We start from the raw sequence: 17,658 nt of genomic DNA on the forward strand, positions 1-17,658 counted from the left end.
ATATCCACATACAATGAACAGGATTCATAATAATTCTAAAACTCTGGAACACTCTTTATCCCGTAATAAACTGTCAGAGAAGGATTAACAGTCGATTGGCACGTTTTAGAAAAAAATATATTTTAACACAGATTGAAAGACAGCCTGTGGTAAACCTTACATCAACCAAAAAGATAATACATTCAATTCTCATAAGAATTTATTTAAATTGAAATTTTATTATAAAGTCAGTTTTGTCTCTGAAACCACATTATTTATGAGCTATGTGCAACTTAGTGCATTCTTTTTGAGCAAGCAATAAAAATAATCCACATAATCACAGAGCCTATGTGGCACTGGACTTTAACTGCTGGGATAGCATGTCCCACGCTATGTTCCCAGGAACCAGGGATGACAAGGACAGGACATTCTTGTATCCACTGCCTCCAGCCCTGTGCCCCCTGCCCATGGCCGGCCAACCACTGAACTTGTTCTGGCTGAGCCTGACACCACTTCAGAATCCTTCCCATTCAGCATTGCTGGCAGCCTCTACCAACTGGGAAGCAGAATGGGAATCTAGTTTGATCCCTTCTTGAAAGCTAGTCCTGAGGATATTAACAGGTATAACACCAAAAAAAAAAAAATTCATCGTCAAACACATTTCTTAAATGTTGAATTAAAATTATATACACTGCTTTACTGAAGGGTGTCTTAAAGCCTTTAATGATTATGTGTTTGTGACCCTCTAAGTGGAGACGATATTATGCGCATTCTCCAAACTTCCTTGGCTATAGAAATTGCCAATCCCTCCTGTCCCTCCCTGCCAGAGTACAGTCCAGGGCTAAGCAGCACATGCTTTAGAAAACGGTGGCTGCCAGCAATGAGGCAAGGAAGCCTGGTGATTGTACCCTAAGGAGATTACCAGGCAACCTCTCTGAAAAATCATTCTGATGTGAATCTTCTAAATGAACCTATACACTTGATGGTGCCTGGGCTGGGAGGTGAGTTTGTTACTCTGCCTGAGGACAGTTTCTAGGTGTAACAAAGTCTAGAGCAAGAGGGGGAAGACCTGTAATTTAGGCCAGGGATCCCCAAACCCCAGGCCATGGACCAGTAAGGGTCCGTGGCCTGTTAGGAACCGGCTACACAGCAGGAGGTGAGTGGCAGGTGAGCGTGTATTGCCACCTCCTGTCAGATCAGCAGCAGCATTAGATTCTCTCAGGAGCGCAAACCCTACTGGGAGCCGCGCATGTGGGGGATCTAGGGTGTGCCTTTATGAGAATTCTCCTTATGAGAATCTAATGCCTGATGAGCTGAGGTGGAACAGTTTCACCCCAAAACCATCACCAATTCCACCGCCACCCAATCCACAGAAAAGTTGTCTTCCACGAAACCGGTCCCTGGTGCCAAAATGGTTGGGGATCACTGCTCTAGGCCACACTTTTGATGACCAACTGGCTGTATGTCCTGGGAAAAGTCGCTTAACTTCTCTGGATCTTACTTTCTTAATAAAATTAGAGGGAAGAGCTAAATTATAAATTAAGGCTTTTTGCACATGTAAGATACTATGATCCTATGTTAAGAAATTAACATTTAAAATGATTGCCCCTTAATTCATGTATGGACTAATTTTAATCTAACAGAACAAAGTCTAGGACACGCTCTCACCTAGCATGAGATTGTCTCATAATAAGAATATACTTCAGATCATTTAACTTATAATTAACTGTGGCCTTAGATTTGGCTCTAATTTTAACATAGAGCCAAATCGTGGTCTCCTAGGAGATTTTGGCTACTTAGAAAGTAGCCAAAACAAAGGAAAAGGAAAGGTCCCCACGTGAGCAGCGTACTCACCTTTCACTTTCGTTGTTGCCCAGAAATGTTCCAAACTGTGAAGCATAAGCATGCTCGAAAAGCATGATGAGGAAATTCTCATTAAATTCAAAAGAACAGGGAAACTGACGAAGGATCTGCCACACGCAGTCCAAGAAGAGAAGAAATACAGGAGCCTCCCACTTCTGCTTGGTGTTACAGTAGGCTGATTGTGCACAGCGCTGCTGGAACGGGTGACCAGCCTGGGGGAAGATGGAGGCGTGACAGTCATATCCTGGTGAGATCACATGACAGAGCATTCTACTGACACCACTACACACAATCACAGAACCGACACCACTACACACAATTACAGTGACACTCCTAGTACCTGGAACATCATATAATTAGGGTAGCTGTTGTACAGATTAATGATTTCTTGGTACAAAATAAATAGTTGCAGCAACTAAGGAAAAAGACACACTTCCAAATCCTTAATGAGGCTGTGCAGCTAAGGTGTGACCACAGGAACTGCATTGCCCTTGGAATATCCTATGGAAGAATAATGAACTTAAGTAATAATAAACTTACAAAATAAACCTTTCTAGGTCTACAAAATCTGGAGCAAAGTCAAAGAACATAAGCTCTCAGTACAAACAAAGAATCATCATCACCTCTATCTAACGCTGTAGATTGTCTTGTACACTATACAAACCTCACCCTAAGTGGAGACAGATATGGAACTCTGATCAACTTTATAACGTCAGCTCTGACAGTAAATCTCTAATTACATATGAAAAGTTATTGGGTTGAAAGATCTTTATGAGTACTTTTCTACTGGAGATAAAGCTGTCCTTAATTACCCTCTTCTCCCAAAAAGAATGGCAAGAGTCTGCCATCTACTGACCAAAGTAAATTTAAGACTCATTTGACTGTCTTGTTCAGAACCCAAATACTGACCTTAACACAAATCATACTCTGCTAGGAATTTCACAGATCTGCTTTGTCTCTGGGTCCTTCTGCTACTGTATGTGACAAAGGTAATGCCACAGAAATTTTACAGTGGTTCATAGAATTTTGATATCCATTAAAATAACATATAAATAAGTCAGTCACACTCATTTGTCTGTCTACTATGCATCATGAGGAATATAGCTCAACAGACTTTCGTCAAATATGGAGCATAAACTTAGGATGGTCTGACTTAAACAGAGGTAAGGTCAGTTGTCAGGCAGGGTGGACATGGTGTACGTAACAACATTAGTACATAATAAATGTGAATCGTAACCAGAGGGCAAGATATTCTTTTTGCCAGAAAAACGTCTGCTTTCAAGATATGTAAGCATTTGTGTTCAAATACAATCATTTACCAGGTTACACAGTAAAAATATATTCAAAAGCAATCTCTGTGGAGGATAGCAATCCCCGTTATGAATGAGACCTTTATTTTGGTAGCCATCCAACATTCCATGATTCAGCTTTCTCTGTGAAGGAAGCTTCACAGGGTGGAGCAGCATGAGCAAAAGGCAGAGGGGCTAAAGTGCTTTCCTTGCAACTACAGGCCCCACTCCCCATTCCCCGAATGCTTGTGTCTTTGATCCATCAAGACCCAGCTTCTGGGAGACCGCACTATGCTTCTCATTCTTTGTATTTCTCCTGTATGTGACAAAGCACAGCCAACAAGAGTTTGCCAAGTGAAGGAAGTGTCAAGTGAGGAATACAGGCAAAGAGACATCCAGAAACGAGGAGCAGACAGATTAACTGGCCTGCAGGAAATTAAACACACCATTTAGAAATTTTAATCAATCAAAAATTCACACATTATGTCAGCTACCACACAAACCAGGATCACAGCATCAATGAGCAGTTCCTCTGTGAATCAAACAGCTCTTCTCACCTGTAGCCACTCTCTTTCAATCAGGGCCTCAAAACCACGAATGGTCCTGCTTCTTGGCTCCAAGATGATCTGGGCCAGGGAGGTCACCTGGAGTGTGGAATCAGTTCCTTCTGTTCCATGAATCAATATTGATGCTCCTTCCCTGATAGGAAAATCAGGGAAGAGTACAAATGGGAAATGCCCGACACGGTCAATGAACTCTGTTAGTAGCAAGTGTTTATTGAGTACAACATTTTAGTCTACTGAGTCCGGTCTATTCAGTGTATTGAGTACAACATTCTGCTCTGACTTGTAGAGTTCAGAATCTAAATCTAAGGCACACGATAGATAAGCTTCTCTTGGGAAAAAATACGACTATAATGAATCCCAAATTTCACATGGCAAGACCTCTTTAAGTTGTAACCAATTTCATAGAAGCTTTCAGCTGAATTTTTCTTTCCTTTTACAAAACCAAAAAGCAGTTCTTACCACAGAAGGCATTTACCCTTTCCGCTTTAATCACTGTTAAAGCCTCCTCTCATCAAACCTACAGACATACACTAAAATTATTTTTCTGACTTTGACTCTACCTTTCCACCATCAGCTGACTATAAGGACACCTTCAGAAACTGTAATTCAATCTGGAAAATGAGACCTAGACCACACTTTGAGAAACATGACAACAGGAAAAAAACAAACATAAAACTGTCAATCTAGAAAGTCAGTGGTAAAGATACCACTGCATCATGAGACTCATAAGTGTCTGGAACCCCGTTATTCTAAAGAGAATGAAAGAAAACACCAAAACTAAATTTACTATATCTTCTCCCCTCCCCTTCTTCCGCCTTTCTGTTGAAACAATGAAGGAAACTTTGGAAAAATAAAAACCACCACCTTCACACAAAAGCTTCCAGTTTGGTTACTACTGTCAGTTTTTACCCATGTACATACATACTACATAGAGCTTTAATAAGAGGCAATTTCCTCTATTCTCACTCTTATTCTACACTCGTAGCCTTCCATGTTTGTACGTCATCTTCAGAACTAGGATATTAACAGTCGCAGGCACAGCTCATTCACGGAGCTTCCCTTGGTTGCTCTTCACAGATACTGCATTTTCCACAAATGGAAGGTTTGCAGCTATCCTGTGTCAAGCAAGTATGTTGGCACCCATTTTCCAACAGCATGTTTTACTTTGTGTCTCTGTCTCATTTAGGTAATTCTCACAATATTTCAAAATTTTTCATTATTATTACAACTGTTACGGTGATCTGTGATCAGTGATCTTTGATGTTACTACTGCAAGTTTTGAGGGCATCACGAACCACGTCCATATAAGACAGTGAACTTAATCGACAAATGCTGTGTGTGCTCTCACTGCTCCACTAACCACCTGTTCCTTTGACTCTCTCTCTTTAGGGACACTCTCTATTCCCAGAATCACAACAACATTGACATTAGGCCGGCCAATTAATAACCCTACAATGGCCTGGTAAGTGTTCAAATGAAAGGAAGAGTAGCATGTCTCATTTTAGATCAAAAGCTAGAAACGATTAAGCTTAGTGAGAAAGGCATGTCAAAAGCTGAGACAGGCCAAAAGCTGGGCCTCCTGCTCTAGTTAACCAAGCTGTGAATGCAAAGGAAAAGTTCTTGATGGAAATTAAAAGTGCTTCTCCAGCGAACACATAAATGATACAGTGACACAGCCTTACTGCTCAAATGGAGAAAGTCTGAGTGGTCTGGATAGAAGATCAAACCAGCTGCAATATTCCCTTAAGCCAAAGCCTAATCCAGAGCAAGGCCTTCACTCTCCTCCATTCTACAAGGTTCTATGAAGGCTGAGAGAGGTGAGGAAGCTGTAGAAGAAAAGTTGGAAACTAGCAGAGGCTGGTTCATGAGGTTTAAGGAAAGAAGCCATCTCCCTCCAACATACAAGTGCAAGGCGAAGCAGGAAGTGCCGCAAGCAGAAGCTATAGCGAGTTACCCAGAAGATCTAGCGAAGACCATTGATAAAGGCAGCTCCACTAAACAATGGACTTTCAGTGTAGATGAAATGGCCTTATATTGGAAGAAGATGCCATCTAGAACTTTCATAGCTAGAGAGGAACAATCAGTGCCTGCTTTCAAAGGACAGGTTAACTCTCTTGTTGGGGAAAAAAATGCAGCTGGTGACTTTAAGCTGAAGCCAGTGATCATTTGCAATTCTGAAAATCCTAGGGGCCCTAAGGGTTATGCTAAATCTACTCTGCCTGTGCTCTACAAATGGAACAATGAATCCTGGATGACAGCACGCCTGTTTACAGCATGGTTTACTGAATAGTTTAAGTCCACTGTTGAGACCTACTGCTCAGAAGAAAAAATTCCTTTCAAAACATCACTGCTCACTGACAATGCACCTGGTCACCTAAGAGCTCTGATGGAGAGGTACAAGGAGATGAATGTTGTTTTTGTGCCTGCTAAAACAACATCTATTCTGCAGGCCATGGATCAAAGAGTAATTTCAACTTTCAAGTTTTATTTTAAGGCCATAGCTGCCCTAGCTAGTGATTCCTCTGATGGTTCTGGACAAAGTAAATGGAAAACTTTCTGTAAAGAATTCACATTTCTAGATGTCATTAAAAACATCTGTGATTCACGGGAGGAGGTTAAAAACATCAACATCAACAGGAGTTTGGAAGAAGTTGATTCCAGATCTCATGGATACTTTGAGGGGCATAAGACTTTACTGGAGAAGTCACTGCAGATGTTATGGAAATAGCAAAAGAACTAGAATTAGAAGTGGAACGTGAAGGTGGGGCATAGTGGCTCATGCCTGTAACCCCAGTACTTAGGGAGACCAAGGCAGGAGGATTGCTTGAAGCCAGGAGTTTGAGGTTACAGTGAGCTATGACTGTGCCACTGCACTCCAGCTTGGGTGACAGAGGGAAAGACTGTCTCCAAAAGAGAAAAAAAAAAAAAAAGGCTGGGGGGTGGGGTGGGTCACACCTGTAATCTCAGCACTTTGTGAGGCTGAGGCAGGAGGATTGTTTGAGCTCAGGAGTCTGAGACCAGACTGGGCAATAAACAGAGACCACATCTCTATTAAAAATTGAAAAAAAAAAAAAATTAGCTGAGTGTGGTGGTGTACACCAGTAGTCCTGACTATTTGGGAGGCTGAGGTGGGAGGATCATTTGAGCCCAGGAGTTCTAGGCTGTGGTGCACCGTGATCCTGCCACTATACTCCAGCCTGGGCGACAGAGCAAGGCCCTGTCTCCTAAATAAATAAATAAATAAATAAATAAATAATTAGGAGCCTGAAGATTTGACTGAGTTGCTGCAATTTCATGATAAAACTTGAAAGAATAAGGAGTTGTTTCTTATGGATGAGCAAGAAAAGTAGTATCCTGAGATGGAATCTACTCCTGGTAAAGATGCTGTGAATATTGTTGAAATGACATAAAAAAAAAAAAAAAAAGATTTGGAGAACCACATCAACTTAGGTGACAAAGCAGTGGCAGCGTTTGAGAAAACTGACTCTAATTTTGCAAGTTCTACTGTGGGTAAAATGCTATCAAACAGTATCACATGCTACAGAGAAATCTTTCATGAAAGCAAGAGTCAATTAATGTGGCAATCTCCATTGCTGTCTTGTCTAAGAAAGTGCCACAGCCATCCAAAGCTTCAGTAACCACTACCCTGATCAGTCAGCAGCCATCAATGGGGAGGCAAGGCCCTCTCCCAGGGCCAATAACCTCAAATATCAATAAAGTATTTTTAAATTAAGGTACGTATATTGTTTTTTCTTCTTAGATGTAATACTACTGCACAATTAACAGACTGCATTATAGTGTAAACATAACTTTATATGCACTAGAAAACCAAATATTAATAATGAATGTGACTCACTTTATTGCGTGATTTTACTGTGGTTTTCTGGAACCAAACCCACAACATCTCCAAGGTGTGCCTGTGTGTGTAATATACTATTAAGTGATGAACTGCAATTTACTTAATCCTATAGGATTAATCCCATAGTACTTAGCAATTTACTTAATTTACATTTAGGTTATGTCAATTTTTGTTACACTGTAGATGATGTACTTAGCTTTTTGTCTTCTGTTGAATTCCTTCAGGGGTCTTAATTTAAAGTAACAGATTCCTTGAAGTCACTTATGGTTAGGTCAACCCCATTCTCAGGATAAAACCTAATGACTAGGCTGAGGGGGGTGAGCATGTACTTTAAGGCTTCTGTGTATATTGCATATATACCTTAATCATCTGTGGGATATTCTGAATTCGATTCACTTAAAGTCTATTTTTATGTTTTCAGTAATTAATTATAAAGGCAAATTTGTATGGAGGTGAAAATAATAGGCTAATATATATCAGAAAAAGGGACCCAAATATGGCAAAATAAACCAAAACCCTGAATCTTCCCAAGAGTCTGGAAGCCTCTGTCTTTAAGGCAGCCAGCTCAAACGAAAGGAAGGTGGAGATCATGAGAACTGTTCTGCATTCTGCACTGAGGGGTGTCTTAATCTGTATCGTCGTGTTATTACAGCTGCAAATTGAGACAATGCGGTGATAACTGTTTATTACAATTCCTGTTTCATAAGAAAACAGAAGCCTCCGTACTCATAATGTAAGGAGAAATCTGGTAAACTTAGGTTAAAAAGAAACAAAACCCTCAGTATTAACAAAGTTACTGTGTATTTGTTATTTCTCTGCCACAGAACCTTGGTAGCTAATTCCCACAGTTTATTAGCTAAATGGGCTTCACCTAACGCCTAAAACAAAAAGAACAGGGATAGCCCGGCAATCTTGACCCCAAGGGACTATACCTGTTCATGGTTCTGTTACTAACTTACCACATGATTTTAGCAACCCATTCTATTATGAATCTCTCTAACCATAACAAATTACGTATATATTTCCCTAATATGGAAGCATCAATAAAACAAGTTAAAGTCTCAAAGAAAAGTGCCATCTAACCATGTGGTGATAACACTTACACCTACCTATTGTTTCAGTGGAACCCCCTTCTTAGAAAGGGCATTCTAAGCTTCTGCAAGAATTTATGCCAATCCTTCTGTCCCTGTTCAAGTCTTCTGCCACAAGACTCAAGGATTAGCAACCTTTAACTGAGTGGATAAACTACAATCACTTCATACACTCAACATCACTACAATTAGGCGTTCTCAACTTGAGATCCAGATGTAATGCCACATATCAAGTAGTTTGAAATAAGATATCCCAGAGGTTAGAAAGGATCATTTTATTGTGTAGCAAAATTACATGTTTCCTTTCGCTGATATTTCAAAAGTAAGGAGGTAAGTTTGCTCCTCTAAGAAAAAATAAGAAAACTTCCTTTCATTCTATTTCACAGTTTAAGAAAAAAATTGGCAAATTCATGATTTAAGGATGTCATGGAAAAAAGAAAAAGGTCCATTAGTACTTAAAAATTTGTGTCATGGAAGACATGTATATGTACATGGTTCCTATCTATTAAACAAACATTATCTATTAAATGCCAGACTCTAGGCACCTCATCAATAATGGGATGCTGTTGACTAGCCTACACAGTAATTTACTGCAAACTTTCACATACTCTATAAACATATGTCTGGATAAACACAAAGTCTAGTTATCAGTGCACGTCCTGCTCAGGAATGCTGAAATGCACTTTACCTGTCGATGCACTGAGCCGCGAGGCAGGCAGCTGTCAGAATCTCTTTGATATGAGTCAGCCAGTTAGAGGCCTCCAATTTACTGAGCCACCGGTCCATGTTATGTGTTTGGTCATTACAAGCTTCCACAAGTTTGATTAAGCTCTCCTGAAGAATGTGATACCTTTTAAAAATAAGAAAGCAAAAAATAACAAACCCAGAAAATAGAAAGATAAAGAAACCAAGCCAAAGACTCAGCCTCCAACATAACTAAGAGGAAAAGTAGTTCAAAATACTATAAAAATATTTACCCTGCTATACAGTAATTTGAGGATTAAAGGTTGAAAAACTAATATTTAAATATTGTTGCAAAGGCTTAAAATGCCTACCATGGCAACCTATTCCTCATCTGAACAGATTAAACCTAGTTCACATACCTGGATTATCAGACTATAGGAGAGGCCAGAGCCCTGCGTTTCGTGACAGGTCAGGAGACACAGCACCACTTACATTTGCAATCCTGTTCCCACCGATCTAACACTAGAGACCCAGTGCCATCAGCAGCCTTACCCAACCCAGTTCGATCCCACTGTTTTCTAGCTACAGCTCCCATTCACCCACCTAGAGACACTTATAAATCACTCTTTTACAGTGCAAACAAGAGACTATAGGTGGAGGAAGCTGTGTGAAAATAGGTTGATATGGGGAGAAATTAAATCTCTACAGCCTTTGACTTAGGAAAATATAAGTATATGTGGCAAATCTGTTCATTGTAGCAACTGCTGATCTACATGCAGAGGAGCTGGCCTTGTGGTGATGAGACCACAGGGCTGGCTTATAGAAAGAATGCTAGTGACAGGGACTCCTGCAGGCCTCCAAGAGCATGGCTTTCGCTTATCAAACACAAGGGCTGACTGTTCAAAAAGAAAGATAAAACTGACAAACCTTTAGCTAAAGGTTCTTTCACTAAAAACAGAGAGAAAAACAATGCAAATACAATTAGAAATGAAAGATGAGATATTACAACTGATATCACAGAAATACAAGGGATCATAAGAGACTGTGAACAATTACACATTGACAAATTGACTGGATAATCTAGAAGAAATGGATAAATTCCTAGAAGCATACAACCTACCAATACTGAGTCATGAAGAAAGAAAATCTGAACAGACCAACAATGAGGAAGAAGATTAAAAAGGTCTCCCATCGAAGAAAAGCCCTGTTCCTGATGGCCTCACACACTACCTGATTTTGAAGTATGCTACAAAGCTATAGTAATCAAAACAGCTTGGCACTGGCATAAAAACAGACACACTGACTAATGGAATACAATAGAGCCCAGAAATAAATCCATTCATTTATGGCAAATTGATGTTTGAAAAAGCTGCCGAGAACATACAATGGGGAAAGGAGTTTCTTCCATGAGTGGTGGTGGGAAAACTGAGTATGCACATGCAGAAGAAACTCGACCCTTACCTCACACCATACTCAAAAATCAACTCAAAGTAGATTAAAGAGTTAAACATAAGACCTGAAACTGTAAAAATAATTAGAGGAAAACGTAAGGAAAAAGCTTCTTGACATTGGTCTGGGCAAAGATTTTTTGGATATGACCTCAAAAGTACAGGCAACAAAAGCAAAAATAGACAAATGAGACTGCATCAAACTAAAAAGTTTTTGCACGGCAAAACAACAGAGTAAAGAGACAACCTATGGAATGGGAGAAAACACTGGCAAATAATACACTGGATAAGGGGTTAATATCCAAAATATGTAAGAAACTCAACTCAATAGCAAGAAAACACATGACCTGATTAAAGAATGGGCAAGACCTGAACAGACATTTCTCAAAAGAAGACATGCAAATGGTGAATAGGTATTTGAAAAAAAAATGCTCTGCATCACTTATCATCAGAGAAATGAAATTCAAAACCACAATGAGATATCACCTCACACCTGTTAGAATGGCTATTACTAAAAAGACAAGATTTAACAACTGTTGTTGAGAATATGGACAAAAGGGAACCCCTGTACAATGCTGGTGGGAATGTAAATTAGTATGGCCACTGTGGAGAACAGTATGGAGGCTCCTCAAAAAAATTAAAGATGAAACTGCGATAAGATCCAGTAATCCCACTTCTGGGTAAGTATTTCGAATATCTGAAATGAAATCAGGATCTCAAAGAGGTATCTGCATTCCCATGTTCACTGCAGCACTATTCACAATAGCCAAGATATGGATTCAACCTAAATGCCCGTCAATGGATGAATGGATTAAGAAAATGTGGTACGATACACAATAAAATACTATTCAGCCTTAAAAAAGAGGGTAGGCCAGGAGCAGTGGCTCATGCCTATAATTCCAACACTTTGGGAGGCTGAGGCAGGCGGATCACTTGAGGTCAGGAGTTCGAGACCAGCCTGGCCAACATGGCAAAACCTGGTCTCTGCTAAAAATACAAAAATTAGCCAGGCATGGTGGCAGGCACCTGTGGTCCCAGCTACTTGGGAAGCTGAGACAGGAGAATCACTTGAACCCGGGAGGCAGAGATTGCAGTGAGCTGGGATCGTGCCACTGCACTCCAGCCTGGGTGACAGAGCAAGACTCCATCTCAACAAAATAAAATAAAAATAAAAAAGACGGGAAACCTGTCATTTGCCACAGCATGGATGAACCTGGATGACATCATGCTACATGAAATAAGCCAGGCACCCATGCACAGAAAGATAAACACTGTATGCACTCACTTACATGTGGAATCTAAACAAGTTAAACTCATAGAAACAGAGAGTAGAATGGTGGCTGCCAGAGGAAGAGAAAGTGGCAGGAGGGGTCGGGGTAGAAGGGACACAGATATGGGGAGACGTTGATCAAAGGTTACAAAGTTTCACTTAGGAGGAATTAGTTCTGCAGGTCTATTGTATAGCATGGTAACTGTAGTTAAAAATAATATATCGTATGCTTGAAAACTGCTGAGAGAATAGATATTAAATGTTCTCACCGTCCAAAAAAATGGTAACTATGTGAGGTGATAGTTGTGTTCATTCACTTAATCAGTTCTCAACGTATATGTATATCAAAACAGCAGAGTGCACATCACAAATACATATAATTTGTATGTCAATTAAACCTTAATAAAGCTGACTAAAAAAAATGAGAAGATGGCTAGACAATCATTGACCCTAGATTAATGCATAGGTTAATTTGAGCACTTGTGATTTTCAAATGGCTAAGGGCTTACCCACTGTAATTAGCTTCTAATAAGAGTCCTTACTATCTCTGGAATCTTTTACCTCTCAATGGACTTATGAATTCGCCTCCACTGGGGATAATGAGCTTCTTGTTCGAAACCACCTCCTTTGGCTCTAGCTTGCTGAGCCACGTTCAGGGATCGGGTGTCAATGATGTAGCCACGCTTTCCCGCCCTGAGGGTAGCATTTATCAGCTTCTCATCTTCCTTGCACCTCCTCCCATTTGTGCCAGTGAGTGGCTGACCACTTCGCATAATTACCTAGAAGCACAATAGAGCTGAAAATTCAACAGCAGTTGCTTTTACAGTTTCTGAAAACAGAAAGAAATTAGATTAAGAGTATCTCAAAAACAATTGTGTGACACTCTGGAGATGGATTTGATCCATAAACAAATAAATATTTGCATGTATTGATAACAGTTAATAACTGTAAAAGATAAGCCTGGAGCTTTTACACAGTTTCTCTGTCTCAAAACACTGTCACATAATAAATTATATCACCTCTTCAATATCAAATATTGCAATTCATTTAGTGTGTGAATCAAATACCTGTAGACCTGGCCCTGTAATAAGACAATAATGGCCTATGAGCCAGTAAACCTTTACTTCAACTGAACATACATAGAGTTGGTAGGTTTTAACAAGAATTATAAAAAGTAAAGGCACCAGTGGCAAAATTCAAAAGTTCAAACACTGTTCTCATTGTTTGGGAAATCATTTCCAATACCTCAGAAGCTGATTGTCTATTATTTATTCTCCAGTGGCCTCTACCATCCTTTTCAGTATTCCAGGATTTAACTACTTGTTTCCAAAAACTACCCTACCAACTATATATCTGGAAATGTTTGCTTTTGAAACTTTTCTCAAGAAATCAGTGTCTACTATACTAATGTCTTCCCTGGTGAATGGTTTAGAGTTCTTTCAAGAGACCACCATTACAAGGTAGTTATCTTAACTCCTTGTTTAATCCTGACTCCAGTGTTTACTAGAGTTGTGACTAAATGACATGAGCATCACTCTTCTCGCCTTTGAAAATAAATACGTCTGCTCAATTCACCTTTCACATGGAAAGTTGGTAAGAAAAATTCAAGTCTTTTATCATTATTCTGCGCAGAGAAATTTCTCATTTTTCTACCAGAAGAATGTTGCTGTAAGCATCAAATAAACACTAGTTTCCTTTGTATAGTGTCCTGGAGATAAAGCTATCAGGGCTTTTATACGGCTGAGCAGGATCATGGGAAGAATTCAGCATCACATCCTCACCACAGAAAACACTCTACTCCTGATTCCCTAAAGCTTACACTAAGGAAGCCCTCGTGGTGGAGACCTGGACAATCATTTCAGTGAACAGACAGATAGAAAAAGGGAACATTTCTATGAAAAGATCCCCAAGCCAAGCCTTTCAGTACATCAAGCAGTAGTGCTGTGCACTTACCATCCCATTTTTTTTGTGATAATAGCTTAGTACTGGGAAGCGCCCTCCATGTCGAAATGTAGCTACCTTCCGAAGCGCTTCATCATCGATGGATTTGGGCACTGTGACAATTGGCGGGTAGGAGGGACAGACAGCAAATTCCTTATTGACATAGCTTAGCCTCCATTCACTGGTCTGAAAAACACAAAATACTTCAAAGCTAAGCAACTATCTCAATGTCACAAAATAATCTGAGAAATTTTAAAAGACCTTAGAGGTCAACTTTCACTGATGAAGAAGCCATTTCTCAGGAATTTAACAGGAGGATCTCTAGCTTATATATAAGTAGCTGCACAGAAAAGGAGCTCCACGGTTCAGGGCCAGCTTCCTGCATTCCTAGGTATCACCAGTTCCTAGAAAATTCTTTCTCATACTGAGCAAAACTTGTTGCTCTGTAGCTTCCTCTATTGGTTTTTACCGTACTTTCAGAAAACACAGGACAAGTTCCCTATTTCACACCGTATCCCATCAAATGTTTGAAAGACAGTTGTTTCTCCTTAGTGTTCTATTCTCCAAGTTAAGTATATTAAGCACATCCACAATTACCATGGCCAACGTCCCACTTCTTCCTTTTCTGGGTCCCATTTAGTTTGTTAATGATCCTCTAAAAGCACAAGTAAGACTGTAAGACTCCAGATAATGCATCCCCAGAACAGATGAGAACAGAGCTACTATCTACGTCAAGTCCTTTGTTCTTTTCTTGTAAAAAAGGTAAAAAATGTACTAAGATTGGTAAAACCTTTCTTAAAACAGTAACAACTCAATACTAAGGAAGGTTAAGCTTAGGAGTCAATGAAATAATTTCAAACTGAATACTCTAAGGACTAAAAGTATATAATATAAAACTATCAAATGACAACTTATTTGAAACACCAGAACTGAAAACACCTTGAAGACTGTCAAAAGGTTTTACAGTTAAAAAAAAAAAAAAAAAATCAAATTATATGTAAATTTCAATATGTTCTGTATATCTGAGTTGGCCTAACCATGGGTTACAAGAGCAGGAAGATAAAGCTAAAAAGTATGTTAGATGTACTATAGGACAAGATTATTACTTTAAAAAAATGATTTTATAAGATACAGTATCACATTTTTAATTATTTTTTTTCACTTTTCGAAGTTATTTATGTTACCAGTTTTAAAAACATAGTTTCTAGGCTGGGCACAGTGGTTCACACCTATAATCCCTGCACTTTGAGAGGCCAAGGCAGGCAAACTGCTTGAGTCCAGGAGTTCAAGACCAGCCACGGCAACATGGCCAAACCCTGTCTCCACTAAAAATGCAAAAATTAGCCAGGCACAGTGGCACGCGCTTTTAGTTCCAGCTACTTAGGATGCTGAGGTGAAAGAACACGTGAGCGCAGGAAGTCGAGGCTGCAGGGAGCTGTGATAGTGCCACTACACTCCAGCCTGGGCAACTAGAGTGAGATTCTGTTTCAAAAAATAATAAATTAATTAATTTTAAAAAACACAGTTTCTAAAGATTTATTATTTTTTTAAAAATGTAGTTATCTGTTCCTTGCTAGCCCATCCCAATTTGCTTTCCCCAAAGACAATCATTTTCAACATTTTTAGCTTTTTTGGTGTTTAGCTTTACATTTCTAAATAACACGATTATACTGTTATTTCTTGAATTTTCGCTATGATATCTTATTTATTGATTTCCTACTCTGGAGAATGACAGGGCTCTCCATTGATCTGCAATGCGGCTTCTGTCGGTCCCAATGTACTGTGCTCTCTATCCTGTCCCACTAGTCCACTTAAGTAACTCCTAGAGCTTTTACAATAAGTTTGGTATCTAGTAGGCTAAGTCTCCTCCTCTCACCTTTTTGTACTTCAAAGAGTAACTTGGCTCCTCTTGGTCTTTTGGTCTTCCACCAGGTAACTTTTATCAAATTCAATGTAAAAACCAACTGGGGTTTTTATTAAGATTGTATTGACTTTATAAATTGGAGGGAATGAGTTACATCTTCAGAATATTGTTTCTCTATCCATGAGTATATTATCTCTCCATTTATTTAAGCTTTTAAAAATTTTTCCATAAATTTTTATAATTCTCTCAATAAAAGTCTTACTATCTTTTCTTAGATATAGTCCTAGAAACCCTATAATCTTTGTTGCATTTTAACTGCATCTCTTTAAACTTGTGTTTGGTGTAGAGAAATGCCTATGATCTCAAGATTCTTTCCTTTTCCTATAAAGACAAGCATATAATCAATAAATAATGACAATTTTGCTTCCTTCATTTCAATCCCTATACCCTATATTTTTCCTTGTTGTCTTATTGAGCTGACTAGGAGTAGTGATAATGGACATCCTTGTCTCATTCTTGAACTTAGATAGAATGATACAAGATTTGTTTTTGTTGTGTTTTTGGTTTTGGTAGCCATCCTTTATCAGATCAAAGAAATTCCCTTCAAATCCAACTCTAAGAGCGTTTAGCATGAATAGATATTGATCAAATTTTTTTCCTCTGTTAATCTAACACCATGCAGGCAATTTGTCTTTTCTTTAATTTTGTGGTATTTTCTTTGCTTTATTGTTCAGTAGCTGAACAACAACACGTCTAAAGTTTTTTTATTATCTTGTATGGTATCTGCTGGCATACCTTAGCTTAAGGGTTCAGTAACTTTTACTGATTCTGGAGAGTTATCAACTATTATGTATTTGAATATTGTCTTTCTTCTATCATCATCAACTTTTTTTCCTTCTTCTTCTTTTTTTTTTTTTTTTTTGTAGACAGGGTCTTGCATCTTGCTCTCTCACCCAGGCTGGAGTACAGCAGCATGATCACTGCTCACTGCAACCTCAACCTCCTGGGCTCAAGCAATTCTCCCACCTCAGACCCCAAGTAACTGGGACCACAGGCATACGTCATCACACCTAGCTAAATTTTTTCATAGAGATGGGGTTTCGCCATGTTGCCTAGGCTGGTCTCAAACTCCTGAGCTCAAGTGACCTGCCTGCCTCAGCCTCCCAAAGTGCTAGGAATATAGGTGTCAGCCACCACACCCAGCCTCTATCATTTTTTATCCTAAACTCCCATGCGATAAATATTGGATCTTATTCCTTTATTACGCATGCATGTGTCTAACCTCTCTGTTTTTCCATCTTCCTTCTCTGTTCCGTATTCTGAGTAATTATTTCGGATCTATATTCCAAATCACTTATTTTCTCCTTAGCTGTTTCTAATCAGCTACTTAACCTTTGCATTATTCTTTTATCTTCTTTTCAGTCAACAAAACTTATAAAAAATAAACTGGACCCATTTTGACTACACAATTTCATGAGTCTTGACTGCTGTATACACCTGTGTAACACCCAATACTAGGAAATCACTAATCTGCTTTATCTGCTTTCAGTCACTTTTGGTGTCATATCTAAGAAATCTTTGCCTAACTGAAGGTCATAAAGATTTTCTACCGTGCTTTCTTAAAGCAGTTTGATAGTTTTAGTTCTTATGTTTAGGTCTATAATACATTTTAGTTAATTTTTGTGGATGATATGAGGTAAGGGTCTAGGTTTATCTTTTTTTACATATGGATATCCAATTGCTCCAATGCTATTGGTTGAAAAAGCTATCTTTTCCCAATTGAATTTTATTGGTACTTTTATCA

General features: G+C 39.0%; 1 protein-coding gene across 2 annotated transcripts in view; it reads right to left on the reverse strand.

Annotated features, from left to right (window-relative positions):
* The window catches only part of MTMR9 (myotubularin related protein 9), a 43,176-nt gene that overhangs the window by 9,089 nt on the left and 16,429 nt on the right, over positions 1 to 17,658 (reverse strand). For both annotated transcript variants that reach the window (XM_045397852.3, XM_074000234.1), the window contains exons 4-8: positions 14,003 to 14,176; positions 12,611 to 12,828; positions 9,336 to 9,497; positions 3,689 to 3,830; positions 1,834 to 2,054 (exon numbers count right to left, since the gene is read on the reverse strand). In XM_045397852.3, coding sequence (XP_045253787.2) covers positions 1,834 to 2,054; positions 3,689 to 3,830; positions 9,336 to 9,497; positions 12,611 to 12,828; positions 14,003 to 14,176 — 917 coding nt within the window. The remainder of the gene's footprint in view (positions 1 to 1,833; positions 2,055 to 3,688; positions 3,831 to 9,335; positions 9,498 to 12,610; positions 12,829 to 14,002; positions 14,177 to 17,658) is intronic.

The sequence above is a fragment of the Macaca fascicularis genome, chromosome 8 (genome assembly GCF_037993035.2).
Source record: "Macaca fascicularis isolate 582-1 chromosome 8, T2T-MFA8v1.1".
NCBI lineage: Eukaryota > Metazoa > Chordata > Mammalia > Primates > Cercopithecidae > Macaca > Macaca fascicularis.